The following is a 26,228-nucleotide window of genomic DNA, read 5'->3' as shown; positions in this document are numbered from 1 at the left end:
CCAATGATGGAATACGTAACCTTTAAACAAACATCAGGCAAACTGTTGCACGCAAACATTATACCATCTAGTGGCCACTGGCCGCCGAACATAATAACCTCCTTTACGATTGATTTATAGCTGATCGAGCACAACTTGACAATTAGAATTTCCAGGTAATGTATGAATTTATTTACAGTACTCTAAAATAGAATAACACGTATTGTATGTTAATTCATATTAACATATGGTCTTTATTATTTATTTTCCCTTTTCCCCCCTCAAACCCTTTTCATTGCAAACATTCACAGTTGCCGTATCACAACCTTTACAATATGATCACAACTCACAAGTCAAGTATAGGCCTATTTGTTAGCCAAAATAAAAAATTCAATATCCAAAAATTGCTAGGCCTATAGGTGACTTAAAGTCCAGCACATGCACATACAGTATTTGTGTGTAACACACACACACACACACACACACACACACACACACACACACACACACACACACACACACACACACACACACACACACAGACAGTACAGAAACAATACGATTCTGAAGCAAAATATAGGGCACTTGACCACAAGCTGTGATTCAAAAAGGGAGACAACCAAAAAACACTGCATGGCAACGTGTTTTCATTCGGACACTCTTCTGAAAGCATGTTTTACTTTTATGCGTTTGTTATATAGAGCAAATATTCATCAACAGCATCATAAAAGTTACAAGCGCAACGAAAGGTCAGCGAAATATATACTGTCGGTCCTTGGCTTTAGGCCACCTGCCTCTCACCTGCATTTAGTGCACGTGATACATTTTTCATGGGAATTCTTTCATTTGGAATATTTCATGGGGTCCGTCGTCCGTGGATTATCAAATTAAAGGAAATTATACACATTTGATTTTCTCTCATGCACGTTTGAGTCCGCAAAATTGTGAAACTTTATTTTTTTTATTCGCTTAAAGGCATCTTAAAATATATCAAATTTTCCATAATAGCTTATATTTCTTAGCATGGGGAAACCAACCTCAACTGACCTATATACTGTGTTTGATATAGCTTAAAGGACGACTTCAACACTTTTCAACCTATCTTCATATTTGTCCTCACCTCACTATAATGTTCATGATAAAATACCAACAAAAACAATCATTCTGTGTCTCATGAGGGCCGTGGGCAGTTCAGAAACCTATCTTCCAGTGATATCATCGATGGGGAATTCCAAGATAAGAAACAGCAGGCTTTTTATTCTTGAAAAGTTGCAATGCGATAATGGAAGCCACAGTTCTCATAAAACTCTAAACATTAAAGAAATGGAGAAAGAAAAATCTGCATATGATGTATGTCACATCACATTGTCACTGGAAGATCTGAACTGCCCACCACATGAGACACGTGACATGGAGACGTGCTATTTTATCATGAACAAGAGGACCAATTATATGAAGATAGGTTGAAAAGTGGTGAAGGGTCCTTTAACTGCAGGCACGGACAGAACATATAAGCTAATGATAACTATTACAATGAAATAAAATGTGAAAACATATTTCAGAAATGTATATATAGGCTCTAAACCTGTGATTGTTCCTATTAAAGTATACCTATAGCCTATATCTGTCATTGATAAATCAAAGTCAAGGCCTACATTAATTTCAGTTTAGTTCAAATTGTCATGATAATAGGCAAAATAGGCAAATTGTCAAGTATAGGCTACTAAGTAAAATATCACTAGACCTATACGGTATTAATTACGCGACTGGTGGGAAGTAAAATGGAAAATCACATGACCATCATAAGTAAAATAGGGGAAGTTGTTTGAGATTACACGAGGGCGCCCCCTGCTGGTTAGGAAAGATGAATCACTGTCATAAAGTTGTTAGGGACATATACTGTAGTATGTATGTACCCTACTACCCTACTGTATATATACACAGTAGGTATAGGCTATATTCTATTCTATATCATGATATAGTCATAATTGCTAGAGTGTTTGTTTGTTCAGTAACAGGGGTCTCACTATATATCTCTCTCCAGCTCTTTAATATAAACAGAATACATTTCAGACATGGGATGACAGTTTTATCCAATCAGGAGAAATAACTCATGCAAAGGATCCAAACCAGTGTAAATCGGAAGTGATAACACAAAGAGTGAGCAGATGAAATGTAAACAACCTAATACATTTGAATCTGATGAAATTGGCAACCTGCAGCTGAAAATGCATTTTCTGTTTATTAACAATCTGGGCAGATATTAGAGAGACCCTGAAAATCTGTTTTACAAACGCAGGATATGTTATATATATATATATATGCTATATGCCTATATAGCAATTATTCTTATCCTATCCTAATTATTATCAATTATCAGAATATAGAGCTTCAACTGTTTAATAACAAAAATCACACCAGTGTGAACTGAGTGGTGCAACTCCCCTCTTAGCCCTCTATTGGTTCTCTCTATCGTTCCAATGTCAGTTCCTATTGGTTCTCTGTATCGTTTCAAATTGTATCGTTCCGATTTCTTCTCTGTATCGTTCCAATTTCAGTTCCTATTGGTTCTCTGTATCGTTTCAAATTGTATCGTTCCGATTTCTTCTCTGTATCGTTCAAATTTCAGTTCCTATTGGTTCTAACACTATCTATCTGTTTCTGGCACAACAGCGCCACTTTCCCCCCTACTGGTACTCTAAACATAGTCACATAGTCCCATAGTCCCATAGTGACATTGCTGTTCCTTGGAGTGGTTGCACCACTCAAAAACCTATTGTTTTAACCATTCAAAATATAACACCTTTGGTGTGCCAGATTAGGTCTATGTAATGCAAAGATGAAAATCTTCCATCACCCACATCACAAGAAAAAGGTTAACGCGGACAGTATTAGGCCTAGGCTACTCAGACGAAGCTCGAATAGGCATATCTGCCCTCATCCATTCCAATTTCCCAAATTATAATATAATATATATTTAATCTTGTGTGTTAAGCAGAAATCGTGCTTGATGCGGTAACGGTACCATGGCAACATCTCTGTTTCCCCTCCTGATCAGGGTGTGTTTATGACAGGTCTTGAACCTTTGCGTGCTGGTATGAGGAAGGAGGCTCACTTGCACGCCATTCTCCCCCTCTCTTACACGAGACTCGCTGCCAAATTGTGTTCAGATGGAGCAATACACGAGAGGGCACTACTGCCAAGAGTCATTTGCAATAAATGCTCCCAAAACGTCCTCTGCATTTCTCGCCACATATCTACTCCACTGTGATAGCAGCCTTAATCAACCTCAGCATTGAAAAGTGCAGTGGGATAGGGGGGGTATCCTGCCAGCTTTAAGTATGCTTTTAGTCGCCTAAGTAACGATTGAACCGTCCGAATCTTTTTCCCCCTTTCCCAAAGAAAAATTACCCTTGCATGCGATGGACCACTAAATGGAAGCACCCTTGGGACAACACACTTAATACTTGTAAATGGAGCCAAGAGACAAGGGGCTCTCCCGGTCGCTGCAAGGAGGGCCCTCCTGCCTCCTCTTCTTGGAAGCTCATACTGGCAACATTTCTGGCTCCACAGAAGCAGAACCACAGAAGCACTTTAGCAGGGCAGCTAGTCCACTGTAGATAGTGTGTAGACAAGATAAATAGTTGATTTCTGGGACTGCTGTGTTGACAAATGAGCTTTCATCTGCCTTTGGCATGCACGCAATAGCCAATAAGTGTAGCTCAAGCACATCTTAAAAGGCTTTTCTTATAGGCCTACTGAAGTGCGGTTGTCTGGCATTGCCGTTGACTGTCTCATGTTCTCTCGAGTCACGACTAAATAAATATGTCCTTCACTACAGACTATACTCTATCATGTATATCCTAGGCGGTAGCCTAGAAACAGAGTTAAATTAACAATTATTACACATATTGTGAAGTAATATAGCAAGTCAAAAGTCAAATAAGCACATTTCCAATGTCTTTAGTGAACATGTGCAACTGTTGGAACACGATCCTGTCAAGTTCAATGTTCAGGGAAGGCCTAATATGCATTTCAGAATCCTCATTAAACTATGTCTATATAGGCTATCTGCTAAGATAGGAGCTAATAGGTCTAATTTAATGGACAGAGCTTGCAAGCTGAGCCTGTCAGCTAAAATCATATAGCTCTGAAAGCTCTCAACACTCTGTGTTGGAAAAATGTATACCGGACTTACCGGTATATGCTAGGCTACCTTCATTAAATGATTGTCAAAAACAAAGCTTAGGGATGCTCTAAAAATAATCAATTACAAAAGCATGGGATATTCTAATTTCTAGGACTTGCATTTTTAATAATAAATAAATACATAAGATAAATAAAATTATTTAATACAAGTATAGCTGGCTGGCTTATAAGTAACCACTATAGTTTGACCTCAAAATGCTGGTCAGTGCATAAAAATGTAGCCTATTTTTCTCATGGAGCTCCCTGTCTGCACATTGGCGTGCATCCGCAGTCAGGAGGCTTCAATTCTTATATAGGCCTAGCCAAGGAATTATTGCAATACTCCAAAAAATATGGAGGGGAAAAAAATGTAGGCTATAGCCACCACCACCCGTCCACCCCCTCCCTATGCTGCCCGTCTCTATTTCTGTGACTCTCATATGAAACACTTCTGACGTTAAACACCTGTTAACTTTTATGTCTTATGAGAGGAGAGAGCGGCTGAATGGGCTGCCATTATATTCGCTGCCAGTCGCCTTGGCCAAATCCCCAGCAGAGGAAAGACCAAGACCGCTCCCAATACAGAGAGGAGAGCTGTTCAATTTACCCCCACCAGCACTGGGAGGACCTGGTCCTCCTCTATTCAGATCCAAATGGTCCTATTGTGTTTGACAGTTGTGTTAAAACCACCGCCGTTCGACAGCTTTCCAGCTACCCAATAGCCATACAGACAGACTTGCTTATAGGAGAGTGAGCAAGGACATGTGGAGATCTCTAGATTCGTGTTAAAACCCACCTCGAATGGTTTAGGTGGGATGCTGGTCGTGTTTCTGTCACAGCCTGAGTCTATAGGCATATTTTGGGTTACTGACCTGTCACCTGCTTTGGGTTCCTGCCAGCTGTCTAGTCAGTCTCAGGCTGAAACGTGTACGTCCTGGTTTTATGCAGTCTACAAAAAAAAGAGGAAAAAAAAGATACACTGACACATCAAAACGCTATGATCAGTGATAACATGATCAGTTTGCATGGACTATTGGACTAACTAATAGCATATAGGCAAAGCTTCTGAACTCAATGTTGAGAGTTGATTTTAAAGACTTTCAAGTCTTTAAAATCACTCATTACAGAAGCTGTCCTAATCAAATTGAAGGCAAATACATTGTTATAGTTAAAACATATAAAGACCACAAACAAATACATTTTCCTGCAATGCAATGGCATCAATAATGAAAAAAAGCGTTGCTAATGTGGATTGATTGAAATTTGTATTCAGTTTATAGTGTGTACATTTCAAACAAAAGCTAAACGAAGTTGATCGATCACACCTTTAAATAATAGCCAGTTGGTACTTGTAAAATGTTTAAGGGCTTGTAATCTGGATTCCATTGCCAAGAAATATGCTACCTGCACAATACAAAAAAACCTCATTATCATGGGCTCTCAAAAAATAACTTTCAACTTTTCATTGCCTAAACGTTTCTCCCCGGTTTTGGATTCAGGAGCAATGATTTAAGTAGGCTACTCTTACGTGTTAACGATAGTGGAATATTTCATTTTCAGTTTGTCAGTTTTATCCTCCATTAGTCGAAAGGAATGTCCTCGCTTTTTTCTCCCTTGAAAGTGATTGGTTAATGTCTCCGCTATTTACACATACGGACAGCTCAGCGATCTAGAAATATGGGATAGCCTACTATGGGTATGAGATAACACTTAAGAGATACGCTTAATAAGGGTGAATGACAATCTGTATATTTAGTACCAGACTGCTATTCAACAGTATCAACATTCCCTCTAACTTTCAAGCTTGTAAAATAAAGTAAACATCATGGTTTTGGAAATAGTTTGGCAGATATGAATAGTGACTAGTCTACAACCTTAGGCCATATTAGACAGTAGTATAGTACTATTAGCATATATTTCTCACCAAATCAACTGCTTTAAGTAAATGCTTGAGAATTGTGTGTGAGGCTGTGAGCCCCATCATCTTCATCTATGAATCGATTCACTGCGATTAAAATAAAACAGTAGTAGATACACGATCTAAGCCAACATTAAGAGCAGGATACTAAACTGAGGCCTATTGATCGGCAAGGCATTTATTTAGTTAAAAGACTCACAACATACAATACAAGCTCAGTGACCTTGTTACAAAAATAGAAATATGCATGGGCCATATGGACCACAGATATTAAGAAGCACAAAAATGTATGTATGGAAACAGGAAAATGGTTCAAACGTAATATACAGTACATTAAAACCAATGTCTATACTGGGTAGAGATCACAGGCAGCCATTAGAAAACCCAATCCATCTCCAAAAACAATAACTTTACTAGACTAAATTATATTCTACACCAGCATGGTTTTCAAAAAACGTTTTAACAGGATGTAGCAGTTTGAGGAGATAAAAACAAGAACATTTTTAATGACTTCACATTTTTTCCTGTTAGTGTCCAGTACAATTCTAGCATTCAAAAATGAAGATAAGAAAACTAAAACTATAACCATGTTATTATGAGCAATGAAGTATAAAAGCCAAATACACAAAAGATATATAGTGGGGAGGAAAACAGCTTCTTACATTCACAGAATGGATATTCATGTTCACAATGACAGCTTAATCCTTCACAGTGATTCTATGTACATGTGGGGCTGTAAAGCAGAGGTGCAAACTATAAAGTGATCACTGATCGCACTACAGATCAAAACAAATCAACTCGACAGCATTTCAATGTGCGACAGCTTGCCTGCCAAAAGGTGAAGCAGTCGTCGACTCTGCAATTCATGTTTAACCCTCTCCTCACAAAATTCACCCCAACTACACATAAGGCCATGATTGGCCCTAAATGATGATGATAAGTGATGGAAGAAAGACGTCGGATCCAAACCATATGGCTGTAGCGCAGTAGAAGGTACGAGCATGGGATTCTTCCACAAATCCTTAAGATTAAGGATCTATAATGATTGGGTATAAGTATTATAATACTTCACAGAGCTGGTAGTGGTAGCCAGTGCCCCCTGTCAAACCGTACTTTATGTGGGTAACAACATAACACAAGGAGTTCTAACTGGACAGGAAGTAGCCATCATTTTGTTATCCTGCAACGTGAATTTGATACGAACAGCAGTGACAACACTATGCTGTGAGAGTGAAAAAATAATAATATATATATTTAAAGTAATTAGCGGCCATTTAGGGACAGGATTCTACTTGAAGTGATCAACGATTGGCTCTCTTGGCGGGGGGTTCATCTGACTTCGGTCCTCCTCGGGTGCGTACCGCAGGGGGACTGGGTTCTCGTTTACGACCTGCCTTCACTGCTGCTGTTTGGCCTCTTGCTCCACTGCGAAGGGAAAACAAGGAATAAGTCTTGGTGGTTCTGTATGTCCATACTTGATCTTTTTGAGCGGTGCCGCTCCAATGGCGTTTATCTATGTCTGTCTGACTGGGGTATGAACAGCTGCAATAACACAGGGTGACCTACCTTCAAGTGGCGCCGATGAGCTTCACGGCCAAGCTACACCGGGCATGTGTGCGTTTGACGTAAGCGCACTGCTTCGTATGCGTACGAAATGCCCCGGCTACACCAGATCTGTGGCGTGTGGCAGATTTGTGCGGGACCTTCTGGGAGGATATATAGATACGCGTGCATGGGCGCATACGCACGTATTTCTTTTAAGAATCGATCCTATTTTTAGAGCACGCGTAGGATGGCCATGCGCCCGGTGTAGCTGGTATCATTGACATATATTGGTCCAATCAAAACACACTGTACGTGCGCAGTAAACGCACACAGTAAACGCATACGCACGCGCGCAAAATTGCCTGGTGTAGCTTTGCCGTCACACTAGCTGCGTTTACATGAACACCTTTCTTCCAATCTGATTAAAATAAACCTGATGTAAACACCGATTGGTGTTTACATGTGCCCACTTTTAATCAGGTTAGCTGTGTGTATAATGAAATCAGACCCATCTGAACAGAGTGGTGATGTACTGTACTGGTTCTGTACTCTTACTGTGCTGTACTGTATTGATACTGTACTTGTAATGTAGCCTACTACATTGTACTGTACTGAAATGTACTCATACTGTTCTTGTACTGTACTGATACTGATTTTTTATCCCACGATTTTGTAACCCATTTTTCACCCCTGTGTCAATCATCTAATGCAGGGGTAACCAACCGGGGGTTCGCGATCTACCGGTAGCTCGCGGGAACGTTTCCAGTCGATCGCGAAGTGTCAGACAGACCCATTGGAATAATGTCAGTGCCGCTCATCACATGCAAATTAATTTTGAGCAGAGCGCTGTGGCTCTGAGTTTGAGAATAGACCCCATCGTCCAAGGGTGTGTGTGCGACTGTGCGTGTGTGGTGGTATCTTAGCAACACTGAATGATCTGTCCCATTGGTCGTGTGCTCGTATCATCAGCCAATGGCTGCAGCTCTGAGCTTCCCAGACCCAGGTTCACATCAACTATTCTACACTATGTCATGCCGTAAAGAGAACTGACAGGTCAGCCACAGGGCTGCTACCATATTAGCAGCTGTGAGCGCTCTTCTCTTCTCGTGAAGAAAGCAGGACAGAGTTGTCAAATAAATCCCGCCGTCATTCATACTGTATTTATTCTCCGACCCGACATTAAAATACGGAACAACGTGCCTCCCGTATCAGTTCATTACGGGGCTCGTGACAGGCTGCAGACACAGAGTTGGGACTACTAGCCGATAGCGCCGCTGCTCCTTCAGTTTTCGTTGTTCGTTGTTATAATATTTTTTATTATTGGGATTTGATCATTGATGCAAATTCTAAACATATGGATGCAGCTGCAGAAGTTGTGTTGCTTAAAGGAATGCATAGTTGCGTTCTCCTCAACTGCTGCGCAGCAACAACAAAAATATAAAAATGAGAAAAATATACTGAATATACCAGTCTGCAATGCAAACTAATAGGCGAGTGCACTCCAGGGCATATGCAAAGGGAAAGAATTACTTCTGTCCGTGACAATAATCAATGCTACAGTTTGAATTCTGTACACATGCACACATAGAGCAAAAAATATGATAAATATGAAATATGAAAACTTGTTGAAGTACAACACATGAGTCAAGTAGCTGCTTTTGTATCAAACCCTTTCCTCTTTACTGAGCCTACTGTCATTGAACTGCTGTCCGATAAAATGCAGGATGTGTTTGCATTAACTTCAGATATTTAAATGGAGATTATTGGATTAGTAAGTGACTGTCACCTGCAGGTCAGAGCTAAAGAGAAGGAAATTTGGTCTCTTGTGAGCAGAGAAGTATCCCCTGATTGCATGCCTACTTTGGTTCCATGTACTTATGTGAAATGGCCTTTTCACAAATGAAAATAATAAAATCCAAGTTTAGAACTCGTATGACTGAGGGTGTGTAGAGCCCAGGATCACATTAGATTCTAATGTGATCCTGGGCTCTACACACCCTCCACCAACCTAGTCCCCATATATGGGGGACAAGGGGAGAGCAACGGACTTGAACTCATGCTTCCTTCATGCCTGAGTGTCCAAGTTGCTGCTTTACACCTGACAGGGGGGAGTTTCCCTGGTTGGACGTAGCGCGTGGAAGGAACACGTTATTCCAACCAGTTCCTTTCCCCTCCATCCAGCTTACCCTATTATTCATAATAGGCCTATTATTACTATAAAATGGGTCACCACATCTTGTGTTTTCCCACTTTTACGCATTCTTCCCTCCTGCCTTGACACACTGAAAAGCACAGTATTTGGATTTGCTTTGTTAAGGAAACAGCAGTTTGATGCGTACCTATAGGCTATAGGCCTACTTTTACAACGCTGCTGTGTGTATAGGCCTACAGCCCTACAGTAAAGTATATCTATACAATGAAAACAGTACATGGCATGCAAGACATTTCAAATGTTAAATAGGTTACTGTGGAATTTTACTCATGTGGTTCCAAATGATGAATCGATTACATCACTAGCAAAAGACATGAAACTGGGTCAACTCAATTAGCTGCAGCGGAGCTGGTCTGACTTGAAGCACACTAGCCTACTATAACTGACCAGCACGGCTTCAAGTTTAAACTATAATGGCATGTAGGCCTAGTATTGGATATCAACTTTCTTCAGCCAAGCAGCATGATTAGGCCTATAGCCTTTCTCCAAGTTGGATTAATTAAAATGATCTGCGATCACAGAGGCAGCGGGGGGGGGGGGGGGGGGGGGGGGGCAGAGCATATTAACGAGTGATTCTCACATCCATCATCCATTATCTCAGTGGCTGCAACTGTGCAACACTTTGCATGGGAGATTTTCGGCAATATAGTAGCAGCTAAACCTTGTGCGTATGTGTGTGTGCGCATGCTCGCAGAGAGAGAGAGAGAGAGAGAGAGAGAGAGAGAGAGAGAGAGAGAGAGAGGGGGGCTCCCTGGGAGAGGGAGCCGAGAGAGAATACTGCCTCATCGCAAACCAATTCGGCATTCACAAAAGTACAGTTAAAAAGTTCAGGGCAGCAGGCACCTACATGTTTTGTAGGTGTAGGTTTTGTAAGTGGCCAATCAAAGATCTGATAAAAAAAAAGTCTAGAGACTACGGGTAGTCTATCTAGACCACCCCTCTGCACCCGATTCAAATTTAAATCTGGTTGGGCTTGATCGGGTTATTTAGGTGTATACATGGACATTTTAAATCGGGTTTATTTTAAATCTGGTTTTAACCCGATTAAAAAGTGTCAAAATCCTTGCTTGGACATCGTCATCTGCATGTACTCTGTCAAGTTCAAGCCAATCAGCATATTAGGAGAAGAGTCATGAGGCTGCATCATTTTCCAGATGGAAAGATGTATTTTATCATTGTACAAATGAGGAGGCAACCGTGGATGTATTAAAATAAGTAAATGACACATCGGTGTAGTGTGGGCTAATCGGTGCAGTGTGGGCTGTTTGTCTTGCCTCAAGGTGTACCAGTTATTATTGTGCAGGAGGATGCTACACATGCCAGTCTTTGTAGTGGTGCCGTCCACGGCAGAACAATCTAAATGTAAAGTCTTAAAAAGACAAAAAAGGTGGCTGCACACACACCGTTTCGACAGACAGATAACTGCCTTCTTCAGGGTAAGGATACCAATTATTATTACCAATTATACCATCATTTGATGAGTGAGACTTACCGTGGGCTCTCCTCTTTAGTGCCCTGTTTACTGGCTCGTGTAGACGGCTTACTCGGCTTGTTTCTATTAAAAATACAAAATAAAGCCATTATGAATATGAATATATTGAATTGAATATGATGAAATGACATGATTACGGATCCCTGTGATTATGGTAAACTAAGCTCACACTTAATATCACACACACCTGTAACTTTCACCAGCCCCCATCAGCCCCCACAACAACAACACAAAAGTCATTAGTCGACAAATGACAATCCTAGTCGACTATAAAAATCCTTAATCGGGGACAGCCCTAATGTTTATACACACTCTCTTCCAAAGACAACTACTAGGTATTGGGTATTGCGTTCAGCCCTGTGCGAGTCTGCTCAGACAATCTCGCAAACTACTAGTATAGGCCGATTTGCATAATATTTTGCATACTACAACAATGCCAAGGACCTCAAGTGATGAATATTTTTGAAAATGACTACCATGTAATTTTTCTGAATTAATAAACACAGAGCAATCATCCCTCCACAAAATGGGATATGTGTCCTATGAGGCTATGTGATTTAACACTATACTAGCCAATTACAATGCTCTGGTGTCTTGTCCCTCCAGTTCCTGTAGTTTATTGTATGCATGTAAAACATATATTCTTCAGCTAAGTGCGTGCGTGCGTGAGTGTACATAGTCAATCTTTTATTAAAGTACCGTTCAGCTTCAAGACGAGCTGCGGACCGCGTTGTTCTGCTCTTGGTTTCTTCATCATCTTCCTCGTCGTTCTGCTCCTTCTCTTTGTCCTGTGTATCCGCTGTAAAGAGAAACAAAGATCATATCACATTTAAAAAACAAAAAAACGTGATATGAAGTTACAAATGTGACAAATGTTCACGTGATGGCTCAAAGGATAATAATTATAATAAAATGTACCAGACAAGGAATAGATTGCTTCACAGTGAGTCATCTCACATGAATTATGTGCAAGGTAAAATTGCTATGATTTCAATCAGATCAAAATTTGAACTGACTGAAAGTGTGTAACAAGTGGACCAGTAAAGCAGGGGTTCTCAACCTGCAGGTCGCCAAAGCATTTCCGGGGGTCCCCCAGCCAAAAACGTTGAGACCCCCTGCAGTAAAGGATACTGTTAACCCATTTAGGCCTGACCTAAAAGAATCTTCTAAATCCTCCAGTTTTCTGAAATAAATATTTTCACGATTTTCCCAAAAATAGCAGACCTACAAGCTCGTAGCGCGCCACTCGGTGGCGTGCTATGAGCTTGTAGATCTGCTATTTTTCAATAGCTAAATTATAACATAAGGTTCCCACCCAAAATGGGTTAAATAGGCCCTACCAGAGTCCTCAGTGGACACTCCTGCAGCTCCCTTGGAGGGTCTGCCCCTCCTTCCAGGCTTTTTTTGAGCAGTGTCCTCCTCCTCCGGTTCATCCCCCTCGACCTAGGGAGATCATTAAATCCTTAGCACTTACAATTTACAGGGATGACTCACTCACACACAGTGTACAAATATGTGGCAGTTATTACGGTGATCTGTATATACTGTGTGTGTGTGTGTGTGTGTGTGTGTGTGTGTGTGTGTGTGTGTGTGTGTGTGTGTGTCTGTGTGTGTGTGTGTGTGAGAGAGAGAAGGTGTATCATTCAATCCATCGAGTCAAATCAACATAAATCTAAGACATCACTAACACTGAATAAATGTATGTACTGTAATGTATTGTGTGTACTGCATATATCGCAATACACCACAATGAAAATAAGCTGTGTGTTTTGTTTTTGTACAAATAGATATGTACAAATATGTTTATGCATTATGTCAATCAATAATGTCAGGGTACGGAAACATACGTGGTCTGTTTTGTTCTCAGTTGACCGTTCCTCTTCGTCTTCTGGCTGGCCCGGGCTCACCACAGGAGACTGACCTAGAGAGAGAGAGAGACAGACCGAGAGAGAGAGAGAGGGGGGGGGGGGGGGGGTGTGTCATCCAAGGTCAATTCACAACTTAATTTGAATGAAGTCAAGTTCACTGTAGTGCTCACCTAGATATACAAAGAGGAAAGCTGACTAAGACTCAGCAGCAATATATTAAATATCTAATATATTAAATATACTGGTTGAAAATGGGAAATTCCACCCTGCTGTGGAATCTGCACACTCAGAAGGTGAGAGGACACAGATTAGAATTATGTTGCAATTTACGAATGAGAATAGCATTGGCAAGTGTTCTCAAGAGTGAGTTTATGAACGCACCCATTGTACCACCGTCGGCACGGCACTATCAGCCGTTCAGGACCTGGTCGGAACTTCTATTCGGACGTTGATGGCCAACCAGACTTGTTTGGTCGGGCCCGACAGGCTAAGCCCGTCGTTAGCCCTGGGCTGGTGAAAAGTGTTTTGTTTTGGTGCAGATACGGAGATTCCGGTGTTGCCGGATTCTTTAAGTGAAACAAGCGACCAGGTCTACGAAAACAAGCCCAAAACAAGCAACCGGTTTCACCACTTGAGCCCGATTACATCAGCTATTTTCAAAAATAATATTGAAAGCAACAAGCAAGCCAAAATAAGCAACTACACCAACTATCCAAATAAAAGCAACCCGCGGATAGGAATATTTACAAGAGACTTTACAGGAAAACAAGCCCAAAGTCGCTTATAATAGGCAGACCTGGCAACACTGCAAACCAGCGCTGTGCAGGTTACTTTGCATGCGCAAAAACAATTCTTCATCAGTCTGTTGGAATTGGAAACAGTCTCTTCGGTGGAGAAGGAGCTTTAGGGAGGGAGCATAAATAGGCCCTACCAGAGTCCTCCGTGGACACTCCTGCAGCTCCCTTGGAGGGTCTGCCCCTCCTTCCAGGCTTTTTTTGAGCCGAGTCCTGCTCCTCCTGGGGCTGTTCATCCCCCTCGACCTGGGGAGATCATTAAATCCTACAGTTTACAGGGATGACTCACTCACATACATTATGTACAAATATGTGGGTGTTATTACGGTGGGCTGTGTGTGTGTGTGTGTGTGTGTGTGTGTGAGAGTGAGAAGGTATATGATATGATATATGTACTGCATATATCGCAATGGACCACAATGGAAATAAGCTGTCGGAATTTACTGTGTTTTGTTCTTTAGACAGTACAAATATCTTTATACTATATGCATTTGGTCAATAAAGATGTCAATCAATCATTATGTTGAGAAAGACATTTACTGGTAACATACATGGTCTGTTTTGTTCTCAGTTGACTGTTCCTCTTTGTCTCCTGGCTGGGCCGGGCTCACCGAAGGAGACTGACCTAAGTAGACAGGGGGGGGGGGGGGGGGTCAATTCACAAGTTCATTTTCAAACCTCATGTTGATAAATACATTACTTGAACCCTGAAGAAGGTATTTTGTGCCAAAATGTTGGTCATCTTAATATAAAAGTTTCTTGCATTGTAACTCAGAGTTGCCACATATCCTCCTTTCTGTTCAAGTTTATCTGCCGTGGTCAGCACCTCCCCACTATTGCTGTGCGCTCCTACCTCTTTGTTCTGATAAATGCCAGTATAGATGTAGACAATGTAATCCCTTGGTTTATATTAAAAAGTTTATTAGTATCATTGTCATCATTACCAGTAATACTAGTAGTCACTGTGTCAGAAATGGTTTGGGCTCTTTTTTGGAAATATCGAATCACAATATTACAGCAAAATGATGAATAAGCAGCTTACCGTCAGTGGTATCCTTGGCCTGGGCTCCGGCTCGCCTGCCCCTGCGAGTGGGCATCTCTTCTGATACATCTGTCTCTTTAGGTTGTTCCTCTTCTTCAGTGGTGGGTTTGGATGATGGCCCTCTACGTTGTTCCTCTTCATCAGTGGTGGTTTTGGATGACCGTCCTCTGCGTGGCGCTTTGGCTTCTGCAACTTTCTCCTGCTCAGTTTCCTGTGGAAACAAAGTTGTCTGAGCCAACACGTGGAACCACAGAAGTACAGCAGATTGCTATTGTTGGGGGAAAATACATGAATGTACAAACTGGTTTTAATTAAAAAATATATACATATTCTCATTGATGCAACTTTAAAACCTCACCTCAGCAGACGGTTCCTCTTGGCTCTCCTTTTTATCTCCATCCTCCCCTGATTCATTTAAGAAAATAAAAATAATTTGCATACAAATTCCTTTTACAAAACATTACCTGTAAACTTTTGTTGAATGTATGTAAAACACCAAGAATCCACTTTCGTTAAAAGAGACCAAACGTGTCAACGTAAGACTCAGCCACAATACCAGTGTTCTCTGTCGTTGAAGGCAGTTTCCGTTTGCGGGTCACCCTTCCTTCTGTTCTCCCCTCCTGGAAAACAGATGTGAAGGAGTTCAAAGATGTTGAACTTTGGTAGAACTGTGTGTTGTGTAGCTACCTGGGCATAATATAAGTACAAATATTGTAGATCATCTGAATTTGTTGCTTCTGCACTCTGTGAGCATGTAACCGGAAGTAGCAACTCCTTCCCATAAACGAAGGTGAACAAATATAATGTCTATATAATTATATATTTAAAAAGATGTCTCCTGGTACTTTTTTCTGCCTTTTTTCTACTCGGATTTCTGTGGCACTAGTGAATTAAGTGTAATTGTAATATTACAAAAATGCAACCATTTTACTTTACCAGAAATAAGTACCAGGACTTATTTGTTAGCTTCAGACTTCCCGCCACTTCCTCCTGAGGAATCCTGAGGCGTTCCCAAGCCAGTGTGAAGAAATTACGGCCAATCGCATCACAAAGTGATGCAATGTAAGCTTATAGAATTATTAAATATATAATGTATTTGTATTATGCAAGTTATTTGTCATATCTGCCTGTGCAATATTTTGTATTATATTTTATGAAGCCTAAAAAGGCCAAACTGAATGTTCCAATTTAATGTCAAAGCACAATTAAATCATTAATCACAATTATTAGTGTGACCATGAATCGTCAGAGAATGTGATTTTTATACCTGGTTCACAGTAAGAGTGACTGGAATCACGACTTCCACGATCACAGAAGCAACATACAATCCAGGGTTCTACCATAGATCAACATCACTTTAAGTCTGCTTAACATACGCCAAGAACCCAAACAATTACCTTTTCTGACAAGCCTGATCCCTTTTCATCTTCTTGTCTGTCTGAATCGGAGGCACTACCTGAAAAATACAGTCTTAACAATCAGCAACACACCAGACCAGCAACACGTCGCCACAAAAGCCACACCACTTCCTCTATATTGTAACCCTATATGGTATTTGATCTATATTTGAACATATTCATATTATTTGACAACACTATCCTGTTATTAAATCATTATCATTTTTGCGACAAACTGGAAATATAGACAATAGAATAGAGAGAGAGAGAATAGATAGATTAAATAAGAAAATATTAAATAAATGCAGAGGAACAGATGTCAACAAGATGTGCAGACTTTGAGGTGATGTCAGCAAGTCGGAGCACATCTTCTGTAGCTCTTGAAATTAAACAATATTTAATGATAAATTATCAACGTATTATGGAAATGCCAGATTGTGTCGTGTGTGTTGTTGTGCTTTGGTGGCGACATATTTGTCAGTCTGGTGGTCTATGCCTTGAATACAGGTGCCAAAATAAAGGAAATAAAGAGCCACTGGTTAAGTAAAAAGTGATAATGTTTCCCCCCATTAATGGTAACATGTTATAAATCAATTTCCAGAGCCCAGAAGACTCACTGGTTTGTTTGGTTAGTTTAGTTTGTCGTGATCGTCTTGTTTCTCTGACCTCGCCAGGGTGGTCAGGAGCATCACACTCCAACTGAGAGAGAAAAGGAAAAGGGAGAGAGCAATAAAGAAAAATGAGACCGATGAGAATCAACAAGGAAAAAATAAGGACAATATAAATACATTTAAATTTCTGTTCACTTTGTGAACACATGCTAAAAGAAAATCTTACATTTTGTGGGTCTCTGTTTTCTTGTGCAACATTTTCTTCAGGTTTTGTTACATTGTGGTCCTCATCTAAACAGTGAAGAGAGAAAACATCAAACATTGACTGTATTTTATAGGTTTGGTAAATTGCTATTAAGATGAGCTCAGGTGTTTAAAAACTAAAACATTTGGTTGTATTATTTAAGAGAAATATACGACTTTAATAATATGTTAGGTGTTATAAATTAAACATTTCAATATGTTTTGTTTGGCCAAGGTCTCATTATTCATGGTATAAACTGTAATAGGTAACTGCATGAGCTGTGCAGTCCTAAATACGAAGTAAAGTTAGATGAACCACTTACTAATATTATCTGCATCAATTTTGGCCTGGTTGTCCTCATCTTCTGCATCCATCTTAGCTTGGTTGCTCTCATCTGCCATTTGCTCAACCTACAGTATTATTCAATAACAGACCACCATGAACTTCAACATTGCTCACTGAATTATGTTTAGTAAAAAAAACAAAAAAAAACACTCACTCATAGTCCTAGCCAAGGTTGCATCAAGTCGTAACCTCGATGCAACCTTGGCTATGAGTGAGTGTGTTTTTTTATTTCTAGTATTGTACGACTAGCCAGGGGCGGCGCCAGGAGTGGGTGACGTAGGCAAATGCCTTGCCCGCTTCGAGCACTGACCCAGTTAGTGAAACTGATCGAAGTGGCCTGCCCAATTCCATCAGAATCCTGTCTGTGTCGCCCTTTGTGAAGGCAGGCAGGCGTATACAGTTAGAGAAGTCCTGGCTTTAGCCAGCAGAAGGTAGAAAGGTGCTGTGCTCAACAGAGACAACTTGCATCAGAAAATATATAATACCTGGGTACTTTAGAAGACTACCCAAATATGAGCCAAGTGCTACAGTTAATTTGTTTCTTAAGTGCCCAGGTATTATATCTTTTCTGAGGCGTATACACAGTGTTTGTGTCGATCTCACTGCTCGGAGCGCAGTGATAGGTTGGTAATGTGTTATGATCAGTCGTATCTGTAGGTGAATAATATGTGAATATGCTTTTTTGTGCCAGTCTGAAATGTCACTCCTGGCATCACTCGCTACTTTTAATTACTTTTTCTACAATACTGCACATTCATCGTGGTCAGCTCTTCCACAGCATTCCACTTTCAATCAACTTTTCTGACCACAAATTGTTTATATCAGTAAATGAAGTATAACTCACCTTAGTGGCTGTCTTGACCGCTGCCACATTTGACTGGATTTCATCTAAAAAAAAAACAAACCGATGAGGACACTGGAAAGCTAAAGGGAAAGCTAATTATTTGGAAGAAACAATATACAAAACCTCACCATGTCTGCGGGAAGTGTCTGCCGCTTGTTCCACAGAAAGTGGGTCAAAAACAATGGCTTCCATTTTTTTATCTCTGGTCTCCTCACTTTCGGATCTCAGACATTCTGCACCTGAAATGTTACAGAATATAACGTAATAATTCTATTTATTTACTTACTAGTAGTTTCATTCTTCTCTGTATTTATACAAGCAAGACGTTAATTGTTCTATATAACAATAAACTTTAACTTCCTTTCTGTATAACAACTAATTTGATGACTTGCACAAGTGAATTATAATAATAATAAATAGCCATGAAAACATGTGAAATACCTTGTACATCAGCTAGTGGTGCAAGTTCCTTAACAGGCTGTACCTCAGGAACAGTTTCACTTTCAACAGCTTTTTCTTCAGCTACCGGAGCCTGCTGTTCTTTTGGGGTGGTTTTATCATCCTACACATGTGAAAGAACAATGGTATGATTTAAAGATGAAAGATGACGAAAGGGAGTGGAATATTGCTTTTTAGATCTAAATAGATCCTGCTGAACTTGACAGAACATTTTCAGATATTCACTGAAAGCTTCAAAATATGTATTCAATGTGAATTTTAATCTGGCAGAACGTTTATTTTATTTTTTAATTAGAACTGTTACAAGGCACAACAATGTATTCTCACCTCAGGAGCGAATGAACCAGATGTTTGTACCTGTGGCACATCCGTTTCTCTCTCCTTAACATCAGGGGCATCTACAAAGGGAACAGATTTAGCTTATGAAAAAACACAAACACATACTTGAGTATGAATCTGATATTTACAACAGATTGACTTTTTTCAATTTACCCGTGCCGTCTGTTTTTCCAGTAACAGGCTTATCCACCTCCTGTGATAGAGCTGGTGCCACCATTTGAACATCAGTAGCATTCGGCTCTTCCTTTTCAGATGTAGTGGATGTAGTGGTATCCATTGGTGGAGGCGGATTCACCTCACCATCTTCTCTGGAGTCCACCGCGATTAGACTGGGAGACAACGTGCTATCAGGGTCCATAGAAAGCAGAGTCAAAGCCGCCTCTTTCATCTTCAGGTCAGCGTCAATGAGTGTCAATTTAGGGGCCATGACTTCAGGGACGGCAACCTCCTGACAAACGCTGTGCACAAGTCTTGCATCCGCCGATGTACAAATGTCCACCAGAGTCAGCAGAGCATCTGCCTCAGGTGGCATGGGATGTGTTTCCAGCTCACCGAGTCGAAGCTGCGCCTCACCGTCGTCTGGCTCAGGAGTGATGTCACTCAGTGCATCGTAAGTGTCTTCGGACACAGAGGTAACAACTGTGGTAGCAGTGGGCTCGGAGTCTGTGCTCATATCTTGGAGAAGAGCTCGTTTATTTGGAGGCTCTTCTGATTCAGGACATGGCGAGGAAACAGAAGGCGTCTGGGACCTTTCAGACTTGTCGGTTTTGTCTTCTCTGCATGCCTTCTTCTCATCTAAGCTCTCTTCTTTCTTTTCTGAAATGTTATCCTTCTTCTCTAACCTTTTTTTGGCACTTCTACTCTCCAATTTATCTTGTGGAGCGTCTTCTGGGGTCCTCCTGTGTTCCTTTCCACTTCCCTCTTTTTTCTTTTCTTTTGTTTGCTGTTCATGTTTGGCCACATTTGCAACTCCTTTACCTTTGCCTTCCAAACTCAGATTTTTTTTGTCAGTCTTTGTTAACATGGCAGTTTTCACTTCCTCCTTAGATTTCAATTTGGATTTTTCCACAGCCTTTCCCTTATCTGTGAACTTGGATTTCCTTGGATCTTTCTCGGTTTCAGAGCTAGCTTTGCTAAATTTCTGGCTGTCTAGTTCTGCTTTAGTCTTCTCTCTCTCGCTGTCTTTGGCGTCAGATTTAGATTTGGGCTTCTCCACTTGCTTGTCATCGCTGTGGCCTTTTACTTTTTTCACAACTTCCTTTGAGTGCTTTTCCCTTTTCTTAGTGCTGTCAGGACCTGGCTCCATGTCTGACCTGTCCTCAGAGGAACCTGCAGAATCTGGGCGTAGTACCTGCTTAGTTTCACTTTTACTCAGAACCGTTGGCGTCTTCTCTCCTTTATTTTTTTCTTTAACTTTCTCTTTGTCCTTAGGTTTATCTTTGTCTTTCTCCTTATCTACTTTAGCAGCCTCCACAGCTGGGGTCTTTGGCTTCTTGGAAGTGGCATCTCTCGAAGCCCCCTCGTCGGCTACACTTTCAGACACTCTCCCTTCCCTAGTCGTTCCTAGCAGTTTCTTTTCACTTTTGACCTTGGGTCTCTTCTCTCCTTTCTCATCGGGTGTTACTTTAACACTGACTCCCTCCTTCTGTTCGGTCTCGTCTGCTTGGGACTCAATTTTCTTCTCCACTTTCGGTTTAAGCTTAGTGCGGTCGTCTAACAGGCTGCGTTCTTTCTCTTTGCGCTCTTTAGAATGCAGCTCCTTGCGGGGAAGCCGATCAAATTTTCCTAAGGGCCGATGTTTCAGTGACTCCTGGGTACCTTGCTCCAATTCCAGGATGAAGGAATGTGTGCGGCTTTTTTCTGACAGCTTTTTTGGTTCGGTTGAATCCTCAGAGATGCTACCACTTTTCCTGTGTCTCTCATCTGATAATACGGATTCTGATATTCGTCTGATCGGCTTAGCTTGTGACGCCTTTGAGGATGAAGGCTTCACTTCCTTTTGGAACGACAAGAGGCAAAACACACAATACATTACAATGCGAAAACAACTCAGTATCGAATTGTATACTACTTCAATACTAATGTATACTACTTCAGTACTCCTAAATGCCATGTTTACTTACTCCTTTCTTAGAGCTTTCTCCACCTGCATCTCCTTTCCTCTTGCTTGACACACTCCCTTCTTTCCTGAGGAGTAAATGTGATATAGTATCTTAAGCCAATTATCAAAATATTATCAAAGTTTGACAATAAATGGTGAATAGTAGTATTGTACAAATTTACTTTCAATAGTGAATAGTATAGTAAATAGTAAAGTTTCAACAGGATACTGTTGAAACATTTCATTTCTGCTGTAGTTAAAAACAATGGCCAGGTTGATAAGCTTCAAAACATCTAAATAAAATATTGATGTTGAGATAATAACCACAAAATCACAATGACATTTTAGCTGCAGGCTTCATGCAGCCTTTGTCTCTGTATTCAGTATAAGGTTCTGTAAATGCACCTTGAGTCAAGCTTCCTCTTGAGGGCCATTTTCTTTTCCAGAACCTTCCTTTCTTTACGAGCTTCTTTGGCCCTGGGGCCTTCCAGACTGGGCGAGTCTCTCAGCCGTCGTCTTGCATCTTTGGATGGAATTGTACAATTAGCTGCCAGTCTAACATTTCATTCAATGTTTTTTCTCATTGCACACTTGTTTTTGAGACTGTGTGTTTGAGAGAAATTAGATCAGCAGCAGCAAGGGACAAAAGGTGTGATACTCGTCATAAAAATACCTTGTTCTTCAGCCAGAGCTGCTTTTTGTCTTCGTTTCTCTTCCCAGCGCTCCCTGTTCTGCTGTCTTTTCAGCAGTCTATCTTCTTTGTCCTTGGCCTAACAGAACAGGAGCAAAAGAAGCGATACGGCAAGAGAGAAAAAAGAACACATCCAGGGTTTTCATCAGACGTATATACATAACATTAAAAAACAGGTGTTTAATTCCCTGTGCTGGATGGGTGATTTTGGACAGTTATAGCGACTACCAAGGTTCCAATGAGCAAAGCAGTAAACTGCAAAAGCTGTTTAGTGTTCAACAGTAAGAATAAATGTAATTGTGCTGGGCAGCTCGCCGGTCTTAAGGTGATGGTGAAGCAGGGACTTATTGAGAAGAAGGAACTGATAAATGATGCTCAGACAGAAACCACAACTTGAAGCTATTAAAAACAAACAACATAGTATGGAGTTTGGACGGATGAAATTTAGGTAGTCAGTCTCATAATCAACTATGTCCAGTAAATAAACTCATTACAGATTAGTGGGGAGCAAATCAGATAGTTGATCAATAATTAAAAAAAAAAAAAAATCCATTTTGTTTAAAATACAGTAGTCAATAATAGACAAGCAAGACTTTAATACTCACTACTGATCTTCGGCGCTCTTCCACAGTGACCTCATCATCCGAGTCACTATAATAACGGGAGTAGAGGAAGGGCTTGTGGACGTAGGCTTTTCGACGAGGCTTGGGGTCTTTGTCGTCTTCAGTGTCTGCAGCACTGCCTTGCTTTTTTTCTCCTCCCTCAGCTTTAAAATTGGGCAAAGACAGAGAACAAAGAACAAAGGAAACCACCATAAAAGAAGGCCTTGACTATGGTGTTCGTCATCCAGCAACTAAGAAACAACATTAGGAAAGGACACAAAGGTGGACTGTCACTCATTTTGGTAATTGTGGTAGTAGTATGTCGTTTGGCTAAAAGGTTATTAGGAAATAATTAACAACATGTAAACAGAGGTATGATCAACAGACCATCTGACAAAAGCTCTCCATCCTCTGAGGAATCGGATGGAGGCTGATCTTCATCACTATCCTCTTCGAATGACGACAGGTCACTGGTGTGGACAGAGCTCACTGTGATGTCACTCAGGCCATCAAGATCAGAGTCCTCCAAGGAATATTCTAATTAGGAGAGGACAGAATAATCGTGTACATTACCTTTGTAATAACAACAAGGGTTTTAAATACAAACGTGTATTAAGAAAGTTTAAAAAGAAAGTTTAGATAAAAAGTTCAGATAAAAGGGGAGACATTTCACCAATCTAAACAGAACCAAAGAAGCCGCAATGATTAGGTACGTCAATATCTGCAGTAGCCTATATTGAAAAGTGTTTACGGCATACAAGACAACGATAATTTTGACAAAGGAAAAACAGAAAGAACAATACTATTCCTAACAGCTCACCTTCCTTCAGCCTCTCTCTGGTTTTCTGCTTGATTTGACAGGAGGGTTTCAGTAGCTCATCCTCCAGCCTGTCCTCCATGTGCTTGCCTGTGTTCTTGCTGCCAGCCCTGTCAGCATCATCCACCTGCTCCTGACCGCCTGATGTCTCCTCCTCCTTCACCTGCACCATCTGCACTTCCTCCATCGGTCCATCTTTGGCAGACACCATTTGCTCCTCCTGAGCCTCCTCCACCTTGACGTCCAGTGCTTGGAGTTCTGACGCAAGCTTTGCCTCTTCCGCCTCGTCTGGCATCTTCTCGTCGCCATCGACATCATCCCCCTCATCTGTGAGACTCATGTCCTGTTCGCCCTCCTCCACCCCTGTAAGCTCTTCTGAATCCTGACCCTTCCAGCCTCCGGGGGTGGCCCTCGAGCTGGCCTCCTGGTTCAGAGAGGATATGGTGTCCAGGATAGACATGGCGTTGCGGGCCGAGGAGGTGGCTGGTGTTGACGATGAGGCTGGAAGCGGGTGAATTTTGATGTTAGATAAAATGTGTCAAACCACAGAATGTAAAAAATATAAAATAAATTAAAATATATAATGTTTACCGTCTCGAACCTCGATCACTCAACATATTTGAGTTGATATTATTTTATGTTGAAAACAACCCCTCCCCCCCACCCCTAAGTAGGTATTATATATTATGTACCCTGCTCAAGAACGATGCCTTCTGGTGTCATCTCTGGTAGAGCCAGTGGAAGAGGGGGCTCCTCACTGCAGCTACCAGGGGACAGGAATTCCCTGACCACCCTCTCCACGTGTGGCCTGAAAATGTGATTGATTTTGGGGTCCACCACCTGTGCTACTATCCTGTCCACCCCCTGCTCCAGCATTCCAGATCTAACAAGTACAAGAGAACAGCATCGTTAGCCTTGGTTTAGTCCGCGCGATGTAGGAACGCAGACGTAGGAACGCAAGGGAACACAACATAAATATTAAGGATTTTCATGAGGCGTATGTAGCCTGAGTGGGGTGCATGGAAGATGGGGTGTACATAATGAAGTTAGTCAACGCTCGCTTCTCACTTACTGTAGAACCAGTTGTCGGATGTTGTTTCTGAGCTGGTTCTTGTTCAAATGTGGACTCCATGTGTGGTTAGAGAGGTGGTTGGACACAAAGTTGTCCACTCTTTGTTTCAGATTCAAGTAAGCAGGCTGTAAAGGTGGACGATGGATGTTTAATCTATATACAGATAACACTGAAAGTAACAATACAGGAACAATATAGTGCATAAAGTGGAACTACATTCTGATCTAATATGCATTTTTATTAGCCATAGAATTGCTGATACATTGCATGTTTTCCATTGCATGTTTTCCTTAGACAGCGATATAACACTTGATGCATTTTTCATGGAGGGATTTATTTGTCTCAGCACTCAGCATTATCAGTGTGTTATGTACGTACACACAATAATGAATTGCTGCGACTTGGGCTAGTCAGTGCTTGTAATCTAGTATAATTTCCAACAACATGGTTGTTTTTCACCACCTGTGCGCAACCAACACACACACACACACACACACACACACACACACACACACACACACACACACACACACACACACACACACACATATTAACTGTATATATGATGCTTTCAGGTGTGCCAGTACAGTGACAGTACAGTACAGTAGAGGGTACAGTAGAGGGACCGCCGCACGGTAACTCTGTCATTTCTCAACCATTTCGGACGCGGGGCAGCACGCCGGAACCGGCCCGGCCCCCTGGGGGCCCGGGCCCCGCCCCCTACCCCCCATACCATACTGTACAGGTTTATCCCTTTTTTAAATATGATTTTTTAATAGAAGTGTATATTTGTACGTCTCTAAATGTTCTGATTAAACTTGAAAATTATGGACCCTGCAATGCTTTATCGTGGTTCGTCCACAAGTAACAGTTTTTGTATTGACTTATTGTGTAATGTAAATGTTTCAATCAATCAATTATAGAAGTGTTTAGAGTTGATAGAATACCTCCACGAAAATGCACCGTTTCCTATGGCCGAGTATGGAATACATGATGCAATGTATGGAATATCATATCAGCCATTATGTGACTACTAACATGCAATGCACTGTGTGTGTGGAGTATCGTATATATGTCATCTAGCCACAGTAGCCAAGAGCCGCTGCGCTCTATATATTGTGATGATTTATTATATTTTAGTTAGTTAGATATGTATACAAAGAAACCCTCTAGCTAACGTTAGTTAGGGTTAACTGGGGAACAGGCTTCTTGTTGTAAACTGTAGTAGCTGACCTTCGTATCCACGTCTGCAAGACAATCCCTCCTGAACTGATCGAAGAGTCCCTGTGTTTTCAGATGATTCACGATCATAGACACAAGCTGTGGGTCGCCGGGAGGCAATCCTGCCATGTTCAGAACTTCAGATACAGTTTAATAGGAGACAGTACTTAGGGATAATAACGTAACGATACTAAACAGGTCGCGCTGCCTGATAAATGTCCCACATTCATCCAACAATAACACCGGGGTTCTTCTGCTTCTATTATGATTCTAAAAGTTCGAAAACGCTTCACCCGGAAGGAAATAAGCATGTTTGTCGCTTCGACTACGAAACACTCTATCAGCGAGCGACCTCTAGTGGCGTATAATTTACACACATGATCCTGGAGAGGCGCCAAGAGACACAGCCATAATACAAAACGAACTAAAATTAAATAGGAGTTGCAA

The 26,228-nt window shown here is 41.1% G+C and overlaps 1 protein-coding gene across 3 annotated transcripts; it reads right to left on the bottom strand.

Annotated features, from left to right (window-relative positions):
- Positions 1 to 6,247: 6,247 nt before the first annotated feature.
- bod1l1 (biorientation of chromosomes in cell division 1-like 1) lies at positions 6,248 to 26,037 on the bottom strand. 3 transcript variants are annotated; one of them, XM_080774247.1, is made up of 28 exons: positions 25,794 to 26,037; positions 24,561 to 24,685; positions 24,181 to 24,371; positions 23,492 to 23,989; positions 23,059 to 23,208; positions 22,675 to 22,835; positions 22,052 to 22,148; positions 21,784 to 21,901; positions 21,401 to 21,464; positions 19,431 to 21,273; positions 19,266 to 19,336; positions 18,921 to 19,041; positions 18,608 to 18,718; positions 18,480 to 18,523; positions 17,613 to 17,700; positions 17,273 to 17,337; positions 17,053 to 17,134; positions 16,436 to 16,494; positions 15,595 to 15,658; positions 15,397 to 15,443; positions 15,039 to 15,249; positions 14,548 to 14,621; positions 14,134 to 14,242; positions 13,182 to 13,255; positions 12,675 to 12,777; positions 12,034 to 12,133; positions 11,335 to 11,397; positions 6,248 to 7,510 (listed from the first exon to the last, which is right to left on the bottom strand). In XM_080774247.1, the coding sequence occupies exons 1-28, from the start codon at positions 25,908 to 25,910 to the stop codon at positions 7,387 to 7,389; spliced, it is 4,974 nt and encodes a 1,657-aa protein (XP_080630373.1). In that variant the 5' UTR covers positions 25,911 to 26,037; the 3' UTR covers positions 6,248 to 7,386. The 3 variants fall into 3 exon arrangements, with proteins under 3 accessions (XP_080630373.1, XP_080630374.1, XP_080630375.1); XM_080774248.1 differs by having other exon boundaries at positions 14,134 to 14,236; XM_080774249.1 differs by lacking the exons at positions 13,182 to 13,255; positions 14,134 to 14,242.
- Between the last annotated feature and the right edge of the window lie 191 nt (positions 26,038 to 26,228).

Source organism: Protomyctophum bolini (genome assembly GCF_963924005.1).
Source record: "Protomyctophum bolini genome assembly, chromosome: 10".
NCBI classification, from domain to species: Eukaryota; Metazoa; Chordata; class Actinopteri; order Myctophiformes; family Myctophidae; genus Protomyctophum; species Protomyctophum bolini.
Note: the sequence above shows the minus strand (reverse complement) of the source record. Positions and strands in the feature narration are given on the sequence as shown.